This window comes from Dreissena polymorpha, chromosome 10 (genome assembly GCF_020536995.1).
Source record: "Dreissena polymorpha isolate Duluth1 chromosome 10, UMN_Dpol_1.0, whole genome shotgun sequence".
Taxonomy (NCBI): Eukaryota; Metazoa; Mollusca; class Bivalvia; order Myida; family Dreissenidae; genus Dreissena; species Dreissena polymorpha.
Genome location: NC_068364.1, coordinates 19,201,204 through 19,221,728, shown reverse-complemented (window position 1 = coordinate 19,221,728; position 20,525 = coordinate 19,201,204). Strand labels below are relative to the sequence as shown.

Here is a 20,525-nt window from a genome sequence, read left to right as displayed (position 1 = left end):
TGGAATGTAAAAGTGTATGTCAGAGAATGGTGTCCGAAATCCTCTGCCATTTGGCTTCTTCAGAAGTCAAAGCACGTATTATATCTCAAGGCTTATCAGATGAAACTATTAAAACCCTAAAAGTCACATTCGTTTCAATGTTCTCGTGGGAAAAGGGTTTTATACTGACAATGTGTCAGCTAATGGAAGAAGAAGTGAACGAATGGGAAAAAAGAGTCCAATTCATAAATAAAGCCAGGGATGAACTACAAAATAAGTTTTATGCAAGATATCATACTCTGTGCGAGGCTATCACAAAGATTGAAGCTGAAATTGAAAGTGAGAGTTCGTCAGGTATGTTTTTTACAATGAATAATTAATTTTCCACAATGCGGTCCTATTTTTAACTTTTGACAGATTTTGTTGCTTTTTAAATTATGTAACTAAAGGAGTTATTCTCTTTGTCTATTTTGTTTAAAGCAACTTATTTAGCCCCATTCCATTAACCAATACATTGTCGGACCTGTTTTCAGATGAAAGCACGTTATCAGATGGACAAAAAATAATTTTGATTGGAGTTGGTGTTGCGATTGGTTACCCGATTATTTTGGCTGTAACAGTAGCGCTACTTCCAATTGTAATCTCTCGTTTAATCTGTATGTTTAAATGGGCAAATAATCTGAATGGAAAAGAAGAAGACGAGTTTTATGAGAAATGTTTCAAGAAATCTTTGAAAAAAGCTGATAGAAAATACTGTGAACAGTATGTAAATAAACATTATTTTTCACAATTGCTTACAACAATGGCTGACATAGTAAAGGATATTCCAAGGCAAATAAATGCTTGTAAGCAACTGGTTCAAGATATGACAGAACAACGAATTTCTGCAAAGAAGATTCAAGATATCTTCACACCCCCTCTTCTACACATTCAGAGGCTCATAGATTCATTGCAAGTGTTTCACTTACATTTCTTAAACAATTTAAAAAGTGAATAGTAGAGCATATTGATAACGTTAACGAAGCTACAAAGATTTTCATCGGGAAGCTACACTATTTACAGAAATCGTGAAATTGTGTTATGATTGAACTGTTCAATAAGTCTTAATTCTACATATGTTCAACTTTAGTAGAGTACAATATATTTAATTCTAATTAAAAATAAGTGAAGTGTTTAGGGTATAGTTTTATCTCACAGATTCGTAAGATACAATTTTGACCGTTTAGGCTACATTGTGTTTAATTATTTACTTGTGTTATTATACTCATCCAAGAATTAAGTTGATCGTCCGATTGCATGACGTTAGAACGGAGAATTGATTTACTTAATGTGAAATGACGATAAGCTAATATGCACATTGTATGATTAGTCAACTTTTTTTTTAAACATTATAATGGTTCGATTCAAGAGTGTGACGGAATAATCTGATAACGGTTGTATTATCATTTTAGCTTACCTGAGCATTAAGTGCTTAATGTTTGCTGTTATGAACAGTTTTCGCCCCGCGTTTGTCACCGTGTGTCGCTCGCAGTAAGGTGTGCGTCGTCAACGTTTAGCTCTTTTAAACTCTATAGCCACAGTTTTGGGTAAACCGTAATAGCACTTTTTCGGGATGTTTAATATCAACAATATCGAAGCAACTTTGGAATTTAAGTAAAATTTGGGGTATGGTGTTGTAATTTAAGTTAAGTTTGGGATTTGGGGTCTACATTGATAAAAAAATGATCGGAACGTTTTATATTTACATTGTGGCGACGTTATAATTTTAGTAAAGTTTGACGAAGATTTTAGCTAAGATTTGACCTGGTGATTTAGATGTTTACTTTACATGATCAAGTTTTGAAAATTTTCCAGATATGATTAAGACAAAACATTAACGCTGTGTCCCCTTTCAATGCTGTGTATGACGCAATCAGAATGTTTAAAGGTTTTAAGGGAAATAACTATAATGAACTTTGGGTAATATTGCCTTATTTCGTACATTTTCGTTAACTCGAAAGGTCTCCGAGTATGTTCGTACAACTAAAATAGTTTGATCAAACTCAAGACAGGATATTTGTTCTAATATGCAACTCTTTACACGAATGGCATCGGCGGTTAGAAGGTACAGTTTACGCTTTTGCAATCAAAAGTCCCAGATGCGATGGTGTTTTTTTTGTTTTTAAGGGGAGATTACAACACTTGCGTGCTTATATTTTCTGTATGCCACTTGTAACACCTTGTTATTTCTATCAATAATATATACCAAAATTAGTCTTCAATATTTAGGTTGATTTTTAGTAATAACGTTTATGAAAAAGGGGAGGGAATGAGGTTTGGCATCTTCAAGTGTCTAAGAATCCGTTAGTATTTGGTATATTTTTTTTAACTTTGATTTCTGATGCAGACGAAACGGCAATGTGTAATATGCAAACAAAATAAAGAACATCAACTTCTAGTTTTAGAGTTCTAATACCTGATGATGGTTTCTAAGATTCGACCACACTTTAATAAGATTCAAACTTGAGACAGACTTTGTCAAGTTACAAATTCATATAAAGTTGTATAATTTGGTATACATAACTGTGGATACGAAAGGGTAAAACAATTTCTTTTTAGATTCTTGCAGTTGACATAATAACCAGGAAAAATATAAATTGACTAACGGCCTTTTCAAAATCAATGTTCTTGATATTTAAAACTACCATTGAAATAAGTAACAGTTCCGAGATAGTTGAACTTTTCGAAGATTTGTATATTGTGATCATTATGTGTCCTTTTTTACCAGGTCTAACTTTCAACTTTTGAGAAAAAAACATTATTTTTGTTTTTAAATTGTTCACATTTAGCCCCAGATAATTGCAATACAGGTAAAGATAATCAAAAGGGGTATGTACTTCTTCTGGTTATTGCGTCAAACAGCCATGTCATCCGCAAATAATTATAAAATAAAGTTTATTTCATTTATTTCTTAGCCAGACAGTTAAAAAAAGTTCAAAATCTGCTACATTAAGTGAGAAAGGAATCAGGGATATTACATTCCCTTGTCTTAGACCTACTCCATGATAAGTATTCAGAAAACGGTGTACACGACTTAACACAAGATTCAGCATGCTCAAACATGTTCTTAAATATTCTTAATAATTTACTTTATATGGCAGATTTGATATTTTGTACCCACAATGCACAGCGATATATACTATCAAAACATTTCGATTATGACATCCAAGATTCCGAAAGAATGACACAAATGCTATTACGTGTGTGTTCTCTCCTTATATCGCTTCAACACGATTTGGTACATTGTTGACGATGGAACTCAAATTTTTTACGAAGTTATCGGGGCTAAATGATTATATACTATTAGTAGTGAAAACATGAATTTTTAAAAACCTCTCGAAAATTAGAGTCTGACATACTTCAAAACCAGCATACATTATCTATCTTTGGTGTTATTAATTTGATGCCTAGCCATCAACACTTGTCAAATATTGTACATTCGTTAAGATGTTCTCACGTAAATCTAAATCTAAAGCTTGTATCTCTGTCTGCATTAGGACTAGATATGTTGAACATAATGCTCATAATAGACTTTTGCAAATGTTTAAGGATGAATGTTAAAGCATTTATGTCTATATCAGCTTTGTCTTGTGGACACAAATTTTTGGCATTGTATTGTCAGTTCGTTGTATTATGTATTTATTACACATTGCACTTGTACGTAGCGCCAATACATTTTTGTTTAAATAATCGAAATATTTATATTAAAAGTAATTTGTTCGACAAAATAATGCTTCCCGCTTTGAAGAAGTGGAGACGTTAAAATTAAGAGTATAAGGTTAAAGGTCAAGGTCATGTGAACGTTTATCAAGAAGTTGGTTTTCACACAATAATACTGTATCTAGACAATTCGTAGCATCATATACATGAGTATCCTGGTTAATATCGACGAACAGGATAAACCCGCATAATTTTTAAATCAAGAGTTATCAGGTAAAGATAACAGGGACGACTCTGCTGCAAGTTTGGGGGCATACACGTTTCAAAAATATCTATTGTTTAAACATTTATATATCATAACCGTTTCTGTTAAAAAAGATCTTGATCATTATTCATTATGATGTATCAAAATGTAACCTGAACCAAGTATAACATCCGAAATTATGCTATTGAAAATATCAATAGTATAAGCATGTTTATTACACTCAATACAATTACTAAATCAAGAGTTATCAGGTAAAGATAACAGGGACGACTCTTCTGCAAGTTTGGGGGCATACACGTTTCAAAAATATCTATTGTTTAAACATTTATATATCATAACCGTTTCTGTTAAAAAAGATCTTGATCATTATTCATTATGATGTATCAAAATGTAACCTGAACCAAGTATAACATCCGAAATTATGTTATTGAAAATATCAATAGTATAAGCATGTTTATTACACTCAATACAATTACATCACTAATAACCTGTTTTATAATTATATTCGTTTGTTATGTGAATACTAGAAGAAAGGGTTTATTGTCCTTTTCCCTGAATACGGATCGATATATTTATGTACTCCTGTTTGTTTCCTGATTATACATATAAAATGTGTGTTTTTTTCTGATGAAGAGATTTTTCAGGGAATTTAGAAAATAAGAAGCTTTGAATCGTGCATGTTTAATATATATATATATATATATATATATATATATATATATATATATATCTAACATAGTGTCTCTAACATAGTGTTCGGGAAGTTTATGAATCCTTCTCGAATCCTACCCAAATACAACTATGATTTCATGTTTGTAAATTAATGTTCATGTAACTGTCCCTTCTATGTATGTAAACTGTTACAACATTGGAAGATGTGTTGCGGTAAAAGTGTGGGGTATATAACTGTGAATGAACCATCTTTACTTGGGGCTGGGGATTTCACAGTATGTCTGCTTCATTCTGCACCGTAGCTAGGCGCACACGCCGAAGTCTCCAATAGGAATATGTCTGTCTGTTTGTCTGTCTGTCTTTCTGTTTGTATGTCTGTATATCCGGTTGTTCACGCATATCTTTCTCCATATATATATACATACACACATAATCATAAAACCAACGCAACCGTATGCGCAGAGTGCAAAGAAGACATACAGTATTTTGTTTACATCAGTCAATACTATATTGTTAACAATACTATGTCTTGAGTGTTAAACATGACACACGATTCAAACACCTTCTTACCTTACAATAACAATATGTTAACTCTAAACAATATGAAAATTCACTTAAGGACTCTTTCACAAAATATAAACAACGCCATTACTCCACATATGTATAATTGAAACAAAACAGATTATTCAATGAATGTGTACATTGTCTTGAACTGATATATTATGTTTTGTATATGTGAATTGAATCTATGTTTGAGACTATACGATGCATGTTTGAGTTGTTAAGAACGACGAGAAATTCAGTGCATGTATGAATTGTAAAAAATGATTCATATGCATATTGTATTGAACTGCTATGGTATGCAATGCATATGTGAATTGTATGGAACTGCTAGAGTATACAATGCGTTTGTTAATTCTATTGAACTGCTAGAATATGCAATCAATTTGAGAATTGAAAATTTAGTCGAACGGATGTGTATTGTATAAAACTGTTACAGTATGCAATGTATATGTGAGTTGCATAGAACTGCTAGAGTAGGAAATGCATACATACAGTGTAAACATGTATATGATCATACAATATAGTGATTGTACAAAGCAATAAAGTTCAAACATGTTTTACAAGATATGCTTATATATATTATTTTTTTGAGAGAAAAGAAAAGAACAACAGAGGAATAGTTATGAAAAATGATGAGTTGTATAAAGTCGGAAGAAAGCATACTGGACTTGTGTGTTTTGTTGTATATTCACAATGATCTTGTCAGATTGAAAATTTAAAATTAAAAAAAACAAAAACAAAACTATTTTAGAGAGGTAAACTAACATTAGAGTGAAATGTGTATAAGTGGACAAACCATTATGAGAATTTAATCCGATTCCATTTTTGTTCAAAGATTTGTAATGTGTCATTACTGAGGGCTATTTCTTTCTCAATCTGGATTTTTAGTTTAAGACTATGGACAAAGCAATTAAAATTTGGTACTTGTTTTTTGTACTTCATGTTTAAGATAAAATATTTCATCAATATGACCATAAAATTCACAATATTATTACAGTCTATTGATTTAAATGAGTTAATTCCGAAACTTACATTTAAGAAAGATAGTTTAACGTTTAGTTGATGTTGTTCAAGAAATGATATTAATTGATTCCAAATAGGCTGGATGTGTTTGCACTCCCAAAAAAAATGTTCTATAGTTTCGATGTTTTAACTGCAGAAGTCACACAGATTTGAGTTAGATAATTTGCATTTAAAGAGATATTTATTTGTAGCTATAATTCTATGGATGTATTTATATTGAAAATTTCTCAGTGTGCTTTCAATAGTTGCTTTATATGGCATGGTAAATATGTGTTTCCAATTAAGTTCATTTTCTCCAAAGAGGACTTGCCATTTATTTTGGATTTTGGAGTATTCTGTAGGGTTTTTAATTTGTATTGTGTAAATTATGTTATTTGTTTTGTTTTTTCTTCCAAGTATGTTTTCTACAAATGTTGTTTGAGTACATGGTGTATTGTTTGTATTGATTTCAGATTTAATATGTATGGGTATGCTTTTGATTAGTGTGTAGTACTTCAGAAAATTATTCGAAGGTATTCCGTATATGTAGCATATATTATCAAAAGAGTAGAAATCCTTAATTCTGTAGTCATATAATTGGTCGACATATTTAATGCTTCGTTCAAACCAGTCTTTATAGAAAAAGGTCTTATTGTTTGAAGTTATGTCTTTATTGTTGCATAAAATTGTTTTACTGCTGGTTTGGGGTTCTAAGTTATGAGTGACATCACTCCACGCTGATAGAACATCAGACAGAAATATATTTTCGTTTGCAATTTCATGTAATATAGTATTGCTGATGTTACATTCAAAGATTAAGGAGTCACCATATTTTTTTAGGATTTTCTGGTAGAATAATTTCCATTTACTCGTATTGGTATTATCTAGGTATCTTTTAACCCAGCTGCATTTGATTGCATTCAAGAATGAGTCAATGTTCGTTAATTGGATGCCTCCATTTTCTACAGATTGAATTAACTGAGTTCTTTTTATTTTATCAGGCTTACCGTCCCATATGAAATTAAATATTGCTGATTTTATATCGTTAATAACATCATTTGGTGGATTTGGGAGAACTGTTTAAACATATATTAATTTAGGAAGTGCAAACGTTTTCAATACTGCGTTTTTTCCGATAAGTGTAAGTTTACGATGATGCCATGATTTTAAGCAGTTTTTAAAATTCTGTATTTTAGGTAGTATGTTTTTAAGAACTGCATCCTTTTCATTATTTGTGAAAGTAATTCCTAGCGTTGTGGCTTCATCGGATGTCCAATTAAATTTCATTTCTTTTTTGTATTGAACATTACTTTGTTTTAATTTACCTACTCGTAGCACAGTACATATACTTTTGTTTAGTTTAAGACCCGATGTCATTCCGTAAAGGGTTAGCGACTCTATTAGGTTATGGAAAGAATCGTAATTGTCATTTAAAAAATAAGTTGCATCGTCAGCAAATAGGGATTGTTTGATTTCTTCGTCAGGTTCTAGTGATATGCCTTTTATGTGTTTATTTGATTGGATGTGATGTGATAGATACTCGATGCAAATAATAAATAGCGATGATGAGAGTGGACATCCTTGTCGAACCCCTCGTTCGATGTCAAAACTGTTTGAAAAGAAGCCATTGTTAATGATTTTACTGTTAATATCGGTATAGAATAGTTTGACCCATTGAATGAGACTTTCACCAAAGTTCATATTTTCTAAGCAAGAGAACATAAATGAATGATCAAGCGAATCGAATGCCTTTTCAAAGTCTGCAAAGAATATTAGACCAGGATTATTTGAATTGTTGAAATAGTTTATGCATTCTTGGATAAGACGAACGTTTTCACCAATGTAACGTCCTTTTATGAAACCAGATTGAGATTTTGAAATGATTGATGGTAATATTTTTTAAAATTCTGTTTGCTATACTTTTTGTTGCAATTTTATAATTATTGTTCAGTAAACTAATCGGGCGCCAGTTTGATAAGGATTCTAAGTTTTTTCCGGGTTTTGGAATAAGTGATATAATACCTTGTTTTTGTAGCGTAGTTAAGTTTTCGTTGTTAAATGAATAGTTAAGTGAATTAATTAGATGTGTTTTTATATCATTCCAGAATATTTTATAAAATTCGATTGTGATGCCACCAGATCCTGGGCTTTTGTTATTTTGCATTTCTTTTAGGGCTAATCCACATTCATATTCATTAAGCAATCCGTCGCACAGTTGTGTTTCCTCCTGGTTTAAAGCGTGATGTGTATTTTTAAAAAGGGTGTTATTTTCAACATTTTTTCGTTTATAGAGGGTTTCGAAAAATAAACGTTGTTCTTCTAGTATTTGAGTTCTGTTTGTTATATCTTTGCCATTGACTACTAATTTGTGTACAGTTTTTTGTTCACTTCTACGTTTTAATGTTTGCGAAATATTTTGTATTTTTTTCATTGTGTTCAACATGCTGTGCACGCGCTCTTAGTATTATTCCATTGAGATATGTATGATAGATTCCATCTAATATTTGTTTTTTAATGTTATTTCATTTTCAATGTCGGTGGTATCATTTGTGTTTGTTTGATGCAATTGTTTTTCAAGTGTTTCAATGGTTTTGATGGATTCAGTTTCAAGTTTGTGTGTTTCTTTTTGTTTAAATGATGTGTATCTAATTGTTGTGTTACGTATATTTCCTTTAATTACTTCCCATAAGGTGTTTGGGTTTGCATCTTTATTATTTTGAACTGTATTTAATATTTCCTGTTTTATTTGTGTTTGATATTGTGTATCTGTGAGATGCTGTTGTTAATTTTAAAGTATCCTGGGCCTCTTTCAGGTTGTATGTTGTGCAGTTTAAGTTCAACTAAGAGTGGTCAGTCATGAATCCTGGTTTTATGTCACATGTGTCAATTATATTGCAAAGAGATTCAGATATTAAAAAATAGTCTAATCTACAAAATATTGTTGGTTTTGTGTTTGAGTGCCAGGTGAATTTACTTTCGTTTGGGTATATTGTACGCCAGATATCTATCATATTGTAGTTTTCAATTATGTTATTTAAAATGTTTCTATTTTTAGTATGAGTATAAAGGTTTCCATTCTTTTTATCTAATAATGGGTTCAGGACAGTATTGAAATCACCACCGATTATAATATTTCTATCTTGGTTATTAATTATGAAGGATTGTAATGTTTCGTAAAATATGGAATCGTCTATATTAGGGCCGTAGACGTTGATTAATGTTATTTGTGTTTCGTGTATTTTGATATCTTTACTTGCTTGTCTGCCAATTATTATTTCCTTAAAATTATCGGCTGTGACCCCTATATTATTTTTTATCAGAAAGGCAATGCCTTGTTTATTAGTATGTTCTCCACTGAGATAGATTTCTCTGTCCCATTCATCTTTTAAGGTTTGTGCTAAAGTATGTGTCAAGTGACTTTCTTGTAAAAGGCATATACTATATTTTTTATTGTCTAACCATTTGAAGATTGTAATGCGTTTGTCTTTGTTGTTTAGCCCTTTAACATTTAAAGTACATAATTTAATCATTTAAAAAAGTGGAGGGTGATGTTAATGTTAGTTTGTGTGTGCTTGTCCAGTTAGTTTCTATCTTAAAACGTGTCCAGTTTGTTTCTCTTATAAGACATAGGATGTCCATACATACAAACAAAAATAGGAAACAAAAAATAGGGACACAGAAAGCTGAATATTCCATAGATATGAAGAAGTGAAAAGAAATAATCACAGAAGTGAGAAGAAAACACAATGAACCACTGGTCCCAACTAAAAAACAAACATAATAGACAGAGAAAAACGTAAAGGTGAAAATGACAATGAATGTAATGGTAGCTTGGCTAAACATTACAAAGATAAAAAGAATAAAAGAACATATGCAATCAGTGGATAGTAAATTGTTTCATTATCTTTCGAACAGTTATGTTAAAATTAAGTATTTTTGTAATATTTTTAAGTGCAGATATCAATCAATATAATGTTATTTAAATTTATTAAGTTGATTTATTTTTAAAATAACAAAAATGTATTAAAATTATGCTATTTCATTGGACGCATTTGTTAAATGCAGAAATGAACCAATATCAAGTTAATACGAAATAAATAATATTGTTTTTATATATAACAAACAAACACACGTAATGAAACACTTTTAGAGTTCTTATGGAAGATTATTGTTAATTTCATGTGATCATAAGATCAAAAAATTATCGTATAATTGCCATTTACAACTGACTATTTACAAATTATACATATAATAGTAACATTACACAAAAATCGATAACAGTGGTTATGCGATTGTTGGTTTAAGTTATGTACAATAAGGTAGGCAACAAGAGATGTCAATGGTTTAAGTTATGTACAATTAAGTAGGCAACACGAGATGTCAAAGGTTTAAGTAGTGTACAATTAAGTAGGAAACAAGCGATGTCAATGGTTTAAGTTATGTACAAGTAAGCAGGCAACAAGAGATGTCAATCTGAAGCGGTAACAAATAAGATTTTTTCCAGATATTTTCAGATTAAACATGGAAAAAATATACTTAAAAAATTACTTAAAAGTAAGCAGGCAACAAGAGATGTCAATCAGAAGCGGTAACAAATAGGTTTTTTTCCAGATATTTTCAGATTAAACATGGAGAAAATATACTTAAATAATCACCTTCAATCCTTTTTTTATTTGTAGTATCAGTTTATTTTAATCGGCATGTAGGGGAGGTACGTATTTGACAAGCATATTTTTTTAATAATATTGTAACTGATCTATATGAGGAAGAGAATACTTACAAAGACAGTGATATTGAATCAGACAGTGTAGTTGTCTTTTACATCCAAATTTCACTCAACACTTAAAAAACTTCATATGAAAGCGAAAATGAAGTAAGAGTTAATATATTATTGAAGAATTGTTACTTATAAAGTGTAAAGTGAAAAATAAAAGGATGATTTTAGTCCTCCACTGTTTACACCTTCATAAAAAAAACAACAATACAGCTTAAGAATGTTAATGAAGACAAACAGATAATCCTAAGTTCAGCACTTGTAATATCTTCAACAATATATTTTATTTAAATGTATTTATAGCTTGTTTAACATTCACAGATTAGAAAGAAAAATCATGTAATGAAGGTATCTTAGTGGATACATTATTTAGCAATGTGTAACACCGAATGACCATGTATTCAATTAAAAACAGCAATAAATAGTTTTGTTTATATGTTAGAATATGTATAAAGACTATTATTGCTATTAAAGATTCTTAATCATGTTCATGATACATACATACTGTGATGTATCAGTATAAAATCATACCGCTACCATGTATATAAAACAGATACCTGTAGAACAAGACTATTGCCAAGCAATAAAAGTCAATGAAAGTCTCCCACCGGCTCCACCAATGTCAGAAATTTCACCATTTTCAGAATATTTTTTGTTTCCATAGCAACCACAATTTTTGACATAGGAACAAAATGAAATGATGTGCAAAATGTCCATATTGCCATCTATCTATGTTCCAAGTTTCATGAAAAAAATATTAGGAACTTTTAAAGTTATCGCACTATTTCTAGTCTATTTGTTACCATAGCAACCACCATTTTTGACGTAGGAACAAAATGAAATGAAGTGCATAATGTCCATATTGCCATCTATCCATGTTCCAAGTTTCATGAAAAAATATTCAGAACTTTTAAAGTTATCGCAGGATCCAGAAAAAAGTGACGGACGGACGGACGGAGACAAAACCATTATATTATATGCATATATATTTAAAACTAAATTTAAACGCATGCATAAATTGGTGCATCAATATATATTATTGCTTCTTTCCTGCATATAAAGTAAGTGCATGTTGGTTTAAATGTGCACAAAGGAGTACTATTTGTTTTAGAAGACACATACAACATTTGTAAGAAGGGTCATTTTTATCTTAAAAAAAACTATAAATTATTTGTTAAATTATGACAGTAGTTTCATAAAATTTGTTATTTTAGTTGTTAAATTGCAGACATAAACTTGTATCAAAATGCTAGAATATGAAATACTAGTGTGGATTGTTTTCAACTGCTTGAGTTTTTATTATATGTGTTATTTGAAAAGAACATTTGGACTATGCAATGCATGTTTGTAAGGAAGTACTAGAGTACTCAATGCACGTATGCAAGGAAATGCCGGGGTATTGAATACTTCTTTGGCTGGAGCGGACTGCTATGATACTCAATGCTTGTATGAATTCTAAGCACTTGCTAGATTATTCGTTGGCATGTATGAATTTAAAAGAAACAGTCAGTTGGTTACACATTAAAATACCTCATTAACAATACTTATAGTAACATAAAGGCGCGGTTGCGTAATGAATATTGTGTCCGCTTAGCCAGGTGGTTCCGAGTTCGATATGCATTGTTGATGCATTCATCAGTTATCCACAAAACAACAACAATTGGCTCAATCCTTGAAGCGGACTCGATAGCATCTCAATAATATAAAGGCTTGAAACGCAATCAAGTCAGACTAAATAGGTTTAAACTTACAAGTACACCACATATTCACATATCGGTTGAAATTGGTAATTGCACTGCTCGTCAACATATTGGTAATTGTTTGATCCGAATATCGAAGCGCAGTTGGTTTGTGTTCCTTGTTCGGACTGAGAGGATTTAAGGAAGTAAGCAGTCTGTTCGGTAGGGTAGTAAGTCCATCTTCCTTCCGTTGTTTCGTCTGTCAGTCCTATCCAATGCTTCCTTCCTATCGACATAAGTACCAATGAATGCATATCATAAATGTTCTGTAAAGCTTGATATATGATATTTGTAAACTAAGAGTACTCAAAGACAGCCATTTTATATTAATTCAAAAGATACTGAACATGCCTATATCTTTACTTAAAATCATATTGAAAAAACAAATAACGTAATACTTGTATACACTTTAGGATTGTTTTTGAAATGTAGTGTCTGCTCATATGAATCGTTATTTCATTTTAGTATCACTTTTGATATATGCAGTCTCTGAAAACGATACTAATCTTAAAATTTTCAAATTCACGGTAATTATGCAAACGTTCGATTGCGTCCCATTACTTTGTGTACACAAAGGACATGCATAGATTCGGCTTTGAAATGTAATAATCATGCACATTTTGAATAATGAGCGAGATTGAATATAAATGCGTCATTTAAAAAAACGCCAGATACATTCGATCTAATGCATCTAGAAATATATCATACCGATAAACATCATAAAAAAGCCGCGCATGAAATTGTTTTTCTAACTTCACACAATGTTCACTTGCGTTCTTCGGTAGGTTGCATTTGTGTAATGAGAAAGGTTGAATATAAATGTGTCATTATTTAAAAAAAACCGTATATTCGATATAATTTTGTATACCAGCCTTGCTCTGCCTTGTTCGACGTGACACTGAAACAAACGAGAGAAAATGCGTTTTTGTTTACTTACATAACGCAACAAAATGTGGGAGCTTACCACAAGGCATTTTTATAAGACTAGTTCATATGTCAACTTGCTTACGATACAGAGGTTTTATCGCGCGTATGAATGCATTGAGTGAGTATATGAAGTTGTAAAAAAACTTTTCTTTTCAACATATATCGGGGCGTTTCCTTTCATAAAATAGTTGACAAACTTATAATACGACGTTAATGAATTCTTTCTTAATAACTAACAAATGACTAGCATATGCAATGGCTATTTTGCCATATACGGTGCATTCATGAATTCTGCTCAGCAGATAACCTGTCCGCTTTAACGTCACGCAAGCCTTAGCTGTCTCATTAGCGGGCAGAATAGCTCCTTTTCAGCATGAACTATTTCATGCTTAATAATCATCCACAGTTCACACTATGATTGATCTTTTGATAAAATAAGACGTGCGTTATACTGTTCCAGGTATTTTGAAATAATCAGCAAATATCGATGACGTTGTAGACTGCTTTATTACCAAGGGGCATGCGCATAGTGTGATTGTGTTCCATTATGTAGATGTTATGTAGAGTTATTGTGTCAGAAAACGACTGTAGTAAAACAATCTGCAGAATGGTAAATAATAAGCAAATCAAACTTTTATAAATGTTTACGGACTAAGTCCAAACAAGTAACAGGACGTTTTGAATCTTGGCTACCATTCTCGGCATCCAAATAAACTGTGTAAGAATTGAAATCTTAAACACAAAGATTATTTCGTTATGGGTAACTGTGTCAACATTGAAGATTATTTTAAAGGTAATACAAATGTGTAAACCAAGTTATACTATGTTTTTATTATGTGAGTTCCTAAAAACCACGAACAGAATGATTCCTACTAGTTTCATTCTGTCCATTTTTGCGACAACGCAAATGGAGTGAATACATGGTATGCAATCTTACAGAGATAAGAATACAAGCTCGCTTTAAGAGCTGAAAGCCGCCGATTTACGGCGTGAATCCAAACTGTGATCTTGACATTTAAATTTGGGTAAAACGTAAATATTTTAGCCATTCATTGAACAACATAATGTTTGATGTCTCATTTCATTAAAATCAAATATATACCAAGAGGTATGATTTGTATAATTAATTTAAAAAGAGAAGCAATCCAAAAACATCAATAAACGCTGTTTGGTTTTGTACTTTGCAATTCTTCTCAAAGTGTTTGATAAGCACACGAGGTTTCGTTTATGTCGTTTAGAAAATATGTTATCTGCACAATTTTATTATGTAACTGGGACGTGTATAAATTAATACCAAGGGGCAAACCAACTACTGGATATAGTTATATGCTCGCAGTCAACACTTCCCATGTTATCTGTAGGTACATGACGTTTCATCTTCGTATCTTCAACTCTAATGAAGTTATAGACATTGCAAAAAATACAACAAAGGACAATTAATCAGTAAATTAAAGATAGAGTTTTTTTCTTGTCAAATGCACTTCCTCCTAACGCCCGTTTTTAAAATATGAGTTAACAAAAATTTATTCAATCCATTTGTCAGCCATTATTTGCCTAAAAAAATGCACTTATGGTTGCACATACAAATAACCTAGGCAAAAAATGCAATTGACATAACTATAAGTGTGTCCCGTATTCGAATAAGAAGGTTTTTTAATCTCGCTAATACTTATATATTTATTTATTTTGTTTGGCATATGACAATGTGTATTAATTATGTTGTTTGGGGATAGCTAGCAGTGGTCCATGTGCACGGAGTTTCTCTCTTTTATTATATACATATTCTTCAGATAAACGTAATACTTGTAATGTTATGTTCCAAATTTAGGACGGTCTAGACAAGAGGCAAGGGGCTATAGCATAAAGACACTGATAAGAGAACCGTTGTTCTTGTACTTAAGATATATCAAAAGTGTCTGTCAATTTTTGCTTTTAATTAGGTCAATTGTAAAGGAGAAACGCTCCATACAAGATAAACGTCAATCTTGCGATTATTCTGTAAATCCTGAAGATAATATTTTGGTGTACTTCCCATTAAATGCTTCAGAAATGTAAGAACGAAATTTTAATTTTCTGTTCTTTCCTCGCATAGTTCCTATTGTCATTATATTGTGCATCTGAGATCAAAATTTCTGCAACATTTACGTTACAATTTAACGAAAAACCTAACACCTACCTGACACATATGATACTTTTTCCATAACGATTTTAATTGAGGGTAATTCATTTACGAACTTTATTATTTACTTTATTTTTTATTAATTTTCTTGGCTATGAGTGTAATTTGCCTTCTTTGAAGATAATGTATTGACTATATTTTGAAACGGTCACACCATTTAAAAACGATCTTTATTTTTCCAGACTGTTAACAAGCCTATGTAAGAACTATTTAATTGCACTTTTTTCAATATTTAATACAAATCAGCATTTGTAATCATCGACAAACCAAACATATTCGCATACGGATAAATACATACGTCTCCACTTAACAAATAACAACAGATATTGATTTCGATAAATGTGTATGAGATGTTCAAATTGTGAAAAATCGGCACATTCGAAATGTGTGGCAAAACATCAACAACGGTGGAAGCAAACTTCAAAACATAAAATTAAACAAAACGTTTTTCAAAACAACATAAAGTTATTTTCTCATAAATATTAAGTAATTGGCATGATCAAGTTAACACTGAATGTACTGATCGATACAGGATTCATTTATAACAAAACTTAAACATGACGATTGTGTCATTTTGTTCCTTAACTGAAAATTAGACAGACAAAAACAGAAGCAGATCTATTTATGCAAATGACTTTACAAAATAGAATAAATGTTTATAATCTGATCTTAAAGTGATATTATGGGCATCTAACAGTTTTTATGTGTCTATCGCAACCGTTGTTTATTTTTGGTGTTTTCACTTCATATACACTTATATTTGTTAATGCAGCATCAACATACTAAAACAATATCTCGGAAAGAGAAAAATAATGCTTTTGAATATCAACCTTTCTTTCGTTTGACAACTGATCATACATGTACGATGTGAACCTAAATTTAGTTTAAGTGCAGATTCGTTCATACGACACAAAGACACAATTTTGTTTTACGGATCATTTCGGCTTAGAGGACTGGGTGAGTAATTTAAAATATCGAATATAATATATATGTTTATAAACAACTGGCAGCAAGATGAGTTGCAGATAATTCGTCAGTAACCACATTTTAACTAACTCTACTGATCTGTTATTTCTTTTCAGCTCAATTCAACAGTGAAACATGCCCAGAATATCACTTTAATATATTCCACGAAAACTAAATGTTTAATGCAACATATGTAATAAAACGGTTTACACGACGATGTGCACATCATATCTGCCCCTTTTCAAGACCTCGATCGATTACTGCTTCAGAGGGGTAATCACGTGGTAGTCAAGATTGCGACGTTCATGCCGAGACAATTATTTTGTTACCGTTCCATACCCTTTATTTCTTGTAATAATGCTTTAAATGCCGCTCACTTTCCAGCCATATCAGCAAGAAAGTTACTTGCATTTATTCCGTATTGATATTTGATATCGACTTAACTTGCTGAGAAATATCTTATAGCCCCGTTACACCGGACTGGCGTCCTTACGGCGACCTAAGACTGTGTTTCTGGAAATTTCCGATTGTCGTAGTAAGAACGCCAATGACTTTTTCGGTTAAAAGTGCTGTTTTTCGCATTCCCGTCACACCAGCGTCCTGGTTAATGGCGCTCTGTGCGTCCTCACGGCGTCCTTAAAACGTCCTTCGCGACCTTACCGCGTTCGTACTGCGTCTTAACGGCGACAAAAGCCGACCAAACGGCGTCTGAGCTTGGCGTTCTTATTGCGACAATGGCGTCCCTGCAGCGATCATACGGCGACTGCGCGGCGACCACTCGGCGACCATACTGGCAGTATAAAAGGCCGGTTTCTTTTGGAGAAATTCCATTTTCTTTCCAATCGTCGATGCATGCAGAGAAAAAAATCCAATAATGTCAAGAAATAAGTCGCATGGGCGGGGTAAACCCCAAAAAGAAGCTAGTCATTCACCATCTCCAGAGAGGGGCTCGGACGCCGACACTCAGTCTGTTGCTAGCAGCATGCAACCAGCTGACAGCCCTGTTAAATTGAAAAAAAGTAAGCTAGCGACCAGAAGCGATTTATCATCAGAAGAAGAAGAGGTAATGGTAGAGTGGCTTAAGGAGCATCCCATTTCGTACAACAAAAAACTCTCTTTCGTACAAAGACAAGGCCAAGATGGACGCTCTATGGTACGAGCAAGCTGTGCTCCTGGCAAAGGACGTCAACATTCACCATGTGCTGTATCGGTCCATTCGAACTAGGTTTGGCAAGTTGGCGAAATTGATGTCGGGCTCTGTCTCTGGAGAGCGGACGGAACGCGATTTGTGGGTACTTGAATTCTTAAAGTCCCATATCCATTGGGTCCAGCCACGAACTGTTGTGAGCGTAAGTACCACTTTTGTTTTTTTCTAACTTGCATTTGCATTTTAATTTTTAATAATAGTACCAGACATAAAATTTACTGCATATACGTGTATATATTCTATCGTTTCAATGTATGTATGTCCAAAAGAATAAAACTCTACTTGCTTTATAAGACAAGTGATTTCGAATTCATAACATTCGATAAGTAAACACTAATTTTAATCTTCATTGAAATGTCAATGATTATTCTCCACCATACAGTTGTATATCTAATAAATTATGCAATTTAATTTATTTGCAGTTGAAGGCAAAGCTCGCATACCAAGGGTCGACTCAGGGTGAAGATGACCCGGAACTTGCGAATCTAGACGAAGTCCAGGGGCCATCTACCTCTATAACAAATACCGACGAGCCTAGTCGCAAGTCAATTACTAGTAAGCTGCAGGAGAAGTTGCTGGAAAAGGGCCAAGCCACCTTCTGCACCTAGCGAGCGAGATACATTCGGTGATTGGGTAAAGTCTGTGATGGTTGACCTTTGCCCATCGTTGTGGCGCCAATTCCAACAGGAGCAAACTAGCCTCCTGTATAAGTATCTGAACCTAAACGACCAGTTTCGCTCACAGACGCCGCAGCCGCAGCAACAACAGCCGTGGGGGACCCCGCAACCACCGCAACAACAGTGGCAGCCAGGCCAACAGACAAAGCAGTCAGCAACCGCATTGGCAGCGTTTTCCAGAGAATTGGTCGACCACCATGAGTGCCACTATGGTTCAAGGCAAACCACATAACGATCCAGCGCTGACAACACTTCAGCCACTCCAGAGTACCCCAAAGAATCCGCCCCAGAATATTTGTGCTGCCTCTCCACCAAATGAAGATGCATCGTTCAGTGGATGTTTCAGCAATTCTTTCATGGAAATGCTAAATAAGAATAAGTGAATACCATTAGATACAAAGGGTTCATTGTTTAGTCGAAAATACTGTTTTTACTGATTGTAGGAATTTGTGTGTTTATATACTATCTTAGGAAAGATGATTATACCTTGAACATTTTGCCAAACTGCTTTGTATTACCGACAATACATGTACCTTATACTTAATAGTGTTATGCTCTTATCGTGTTGTTGACATTTTGTTTATAAACATTATCATGATCACTAGTTTTCTATGTTTACGTTGTATTGAAATACCGTTAAATAGAAAATAATTCACTGATGTAAAAATTGCTATATTTTGTTAATTGTTTTATTTATTCATGGCATGAATATTGATTTATTAGGAGTTATTATGTTTAGATAAACCAGTAAAACATTAAATCTTTTGTTGTCAATTTCTTTTCTATCAGATTTAACTTTTTTCATTTTTATAAGGCTTATTAGGGTTTAATAGTGGACAACTTCAAAACAGCAAACAAATGCAGCTATGCTCCTTTGAAAAATAAATTGGTGTTCTCAGTGACTTAACTACCAGATAATATTATTAACACCAAAATGTGAAAACACATCAAACTACCTGTAGTAATTATAACACTCTGACGTATGTTTTAACTTAAACCAAAGAAGAATACGCTGAGTTCTTATTTCTAACTAATCACGAGTACGACCTGCATTGTTTTTGATGACGTCACATCCTGTTTGCAATGACGTTCATGCGCGAAAATAAACACGTCATGGAAACCGTTTGTGTAAAGCTAATGTTTCCTACACTTCACTAAAAGTTAATAAGCTTGGTACATTATATGGAATATTTATGGTTTGGCATAATCATATGTAAACTAATCGAATGACATAATCCATTTTTATCTAAAGTAGTTAAGATATAAAAAGATACCCAAAGACAGTTGATGTTTTATTTAATTTCGAGCCTATATGCTTAATATTCTCGTAAACATTTTCATCAGACCTGTATATACTATAGTATCAAGTATTATCTCTTATAATACATATTGTAAGCATGAACATACATGTATAGTGATAACAGTATATATATTCGAATTGATTACTTCTCTTAATGTTAACAGTCTACATATTCCAATTGATTACCACTATTTATGATAACTGTCTTTGTACAAATGTATTCCAACTAATTACAAATCTTAATGATAACAGTCTGCGTTTCCCAACTGATTACATTTCTTGATGATATCATTGAACGTATTCAAATTGATTAAAACTCTTTATAACAGTCCAAGTATTCCAAATGGTTACAACTCTAAATCATATTGTCCTGCCAGGGCACTGATCCTGCTTCTGAATTTAAATACAACTTTAAATACTCGCGTTGCTTCTTTGCTGCAGTACTGTCCCTTTTTGGGCCAAGTGCACGTTCAACGTCCACCATGTTAGCGTTGATCCGCCATGCTCCGAGGACTATGTCATGGTTGACGTCCTCGTGGTCAACAACTGCATTTTCAATGTTGGAAATCGCAACC

At 32.6% G+C, this 20,525-nt stretch overlaps 1 protein-coding gene across 7 annotated transcripts in view; it reads left to right on the top strand.

The window, feature by feature from the left end:
- LOC127848024 (uncharacterized) overlaps positions 1-7,752 on the top strand; it is a 25,716-nt gene extending 17,964 nt beyond the window's left edge. For 6 of the 7 annotated variants that reach the window (XM_052380305.1, XM_052380309.1, XM_052380306.1 and 3 more), the window contains 2 exons: positions 1-333; positions 513-7,752. The exon at positions 1-333 is cut by the window's left edge and continues 19 nt beyond it. In XM_052380305.1, the coding sequence (XP_052236265.1) occupies positions 1-333; positions 513-976 (797 nt within the window). In that variant the 3' untranslated portion in view covers positions 977-7,752. Of the gene's footprint in view, positions 334-512 lie in introns of those variants that run through there. The other variant, XM_052380310.1, reaches the window with a different exon arrangement.
- The last annotated feature ends 12,773 nt before the right edge of the window (positions 7,753-20,525 follow it).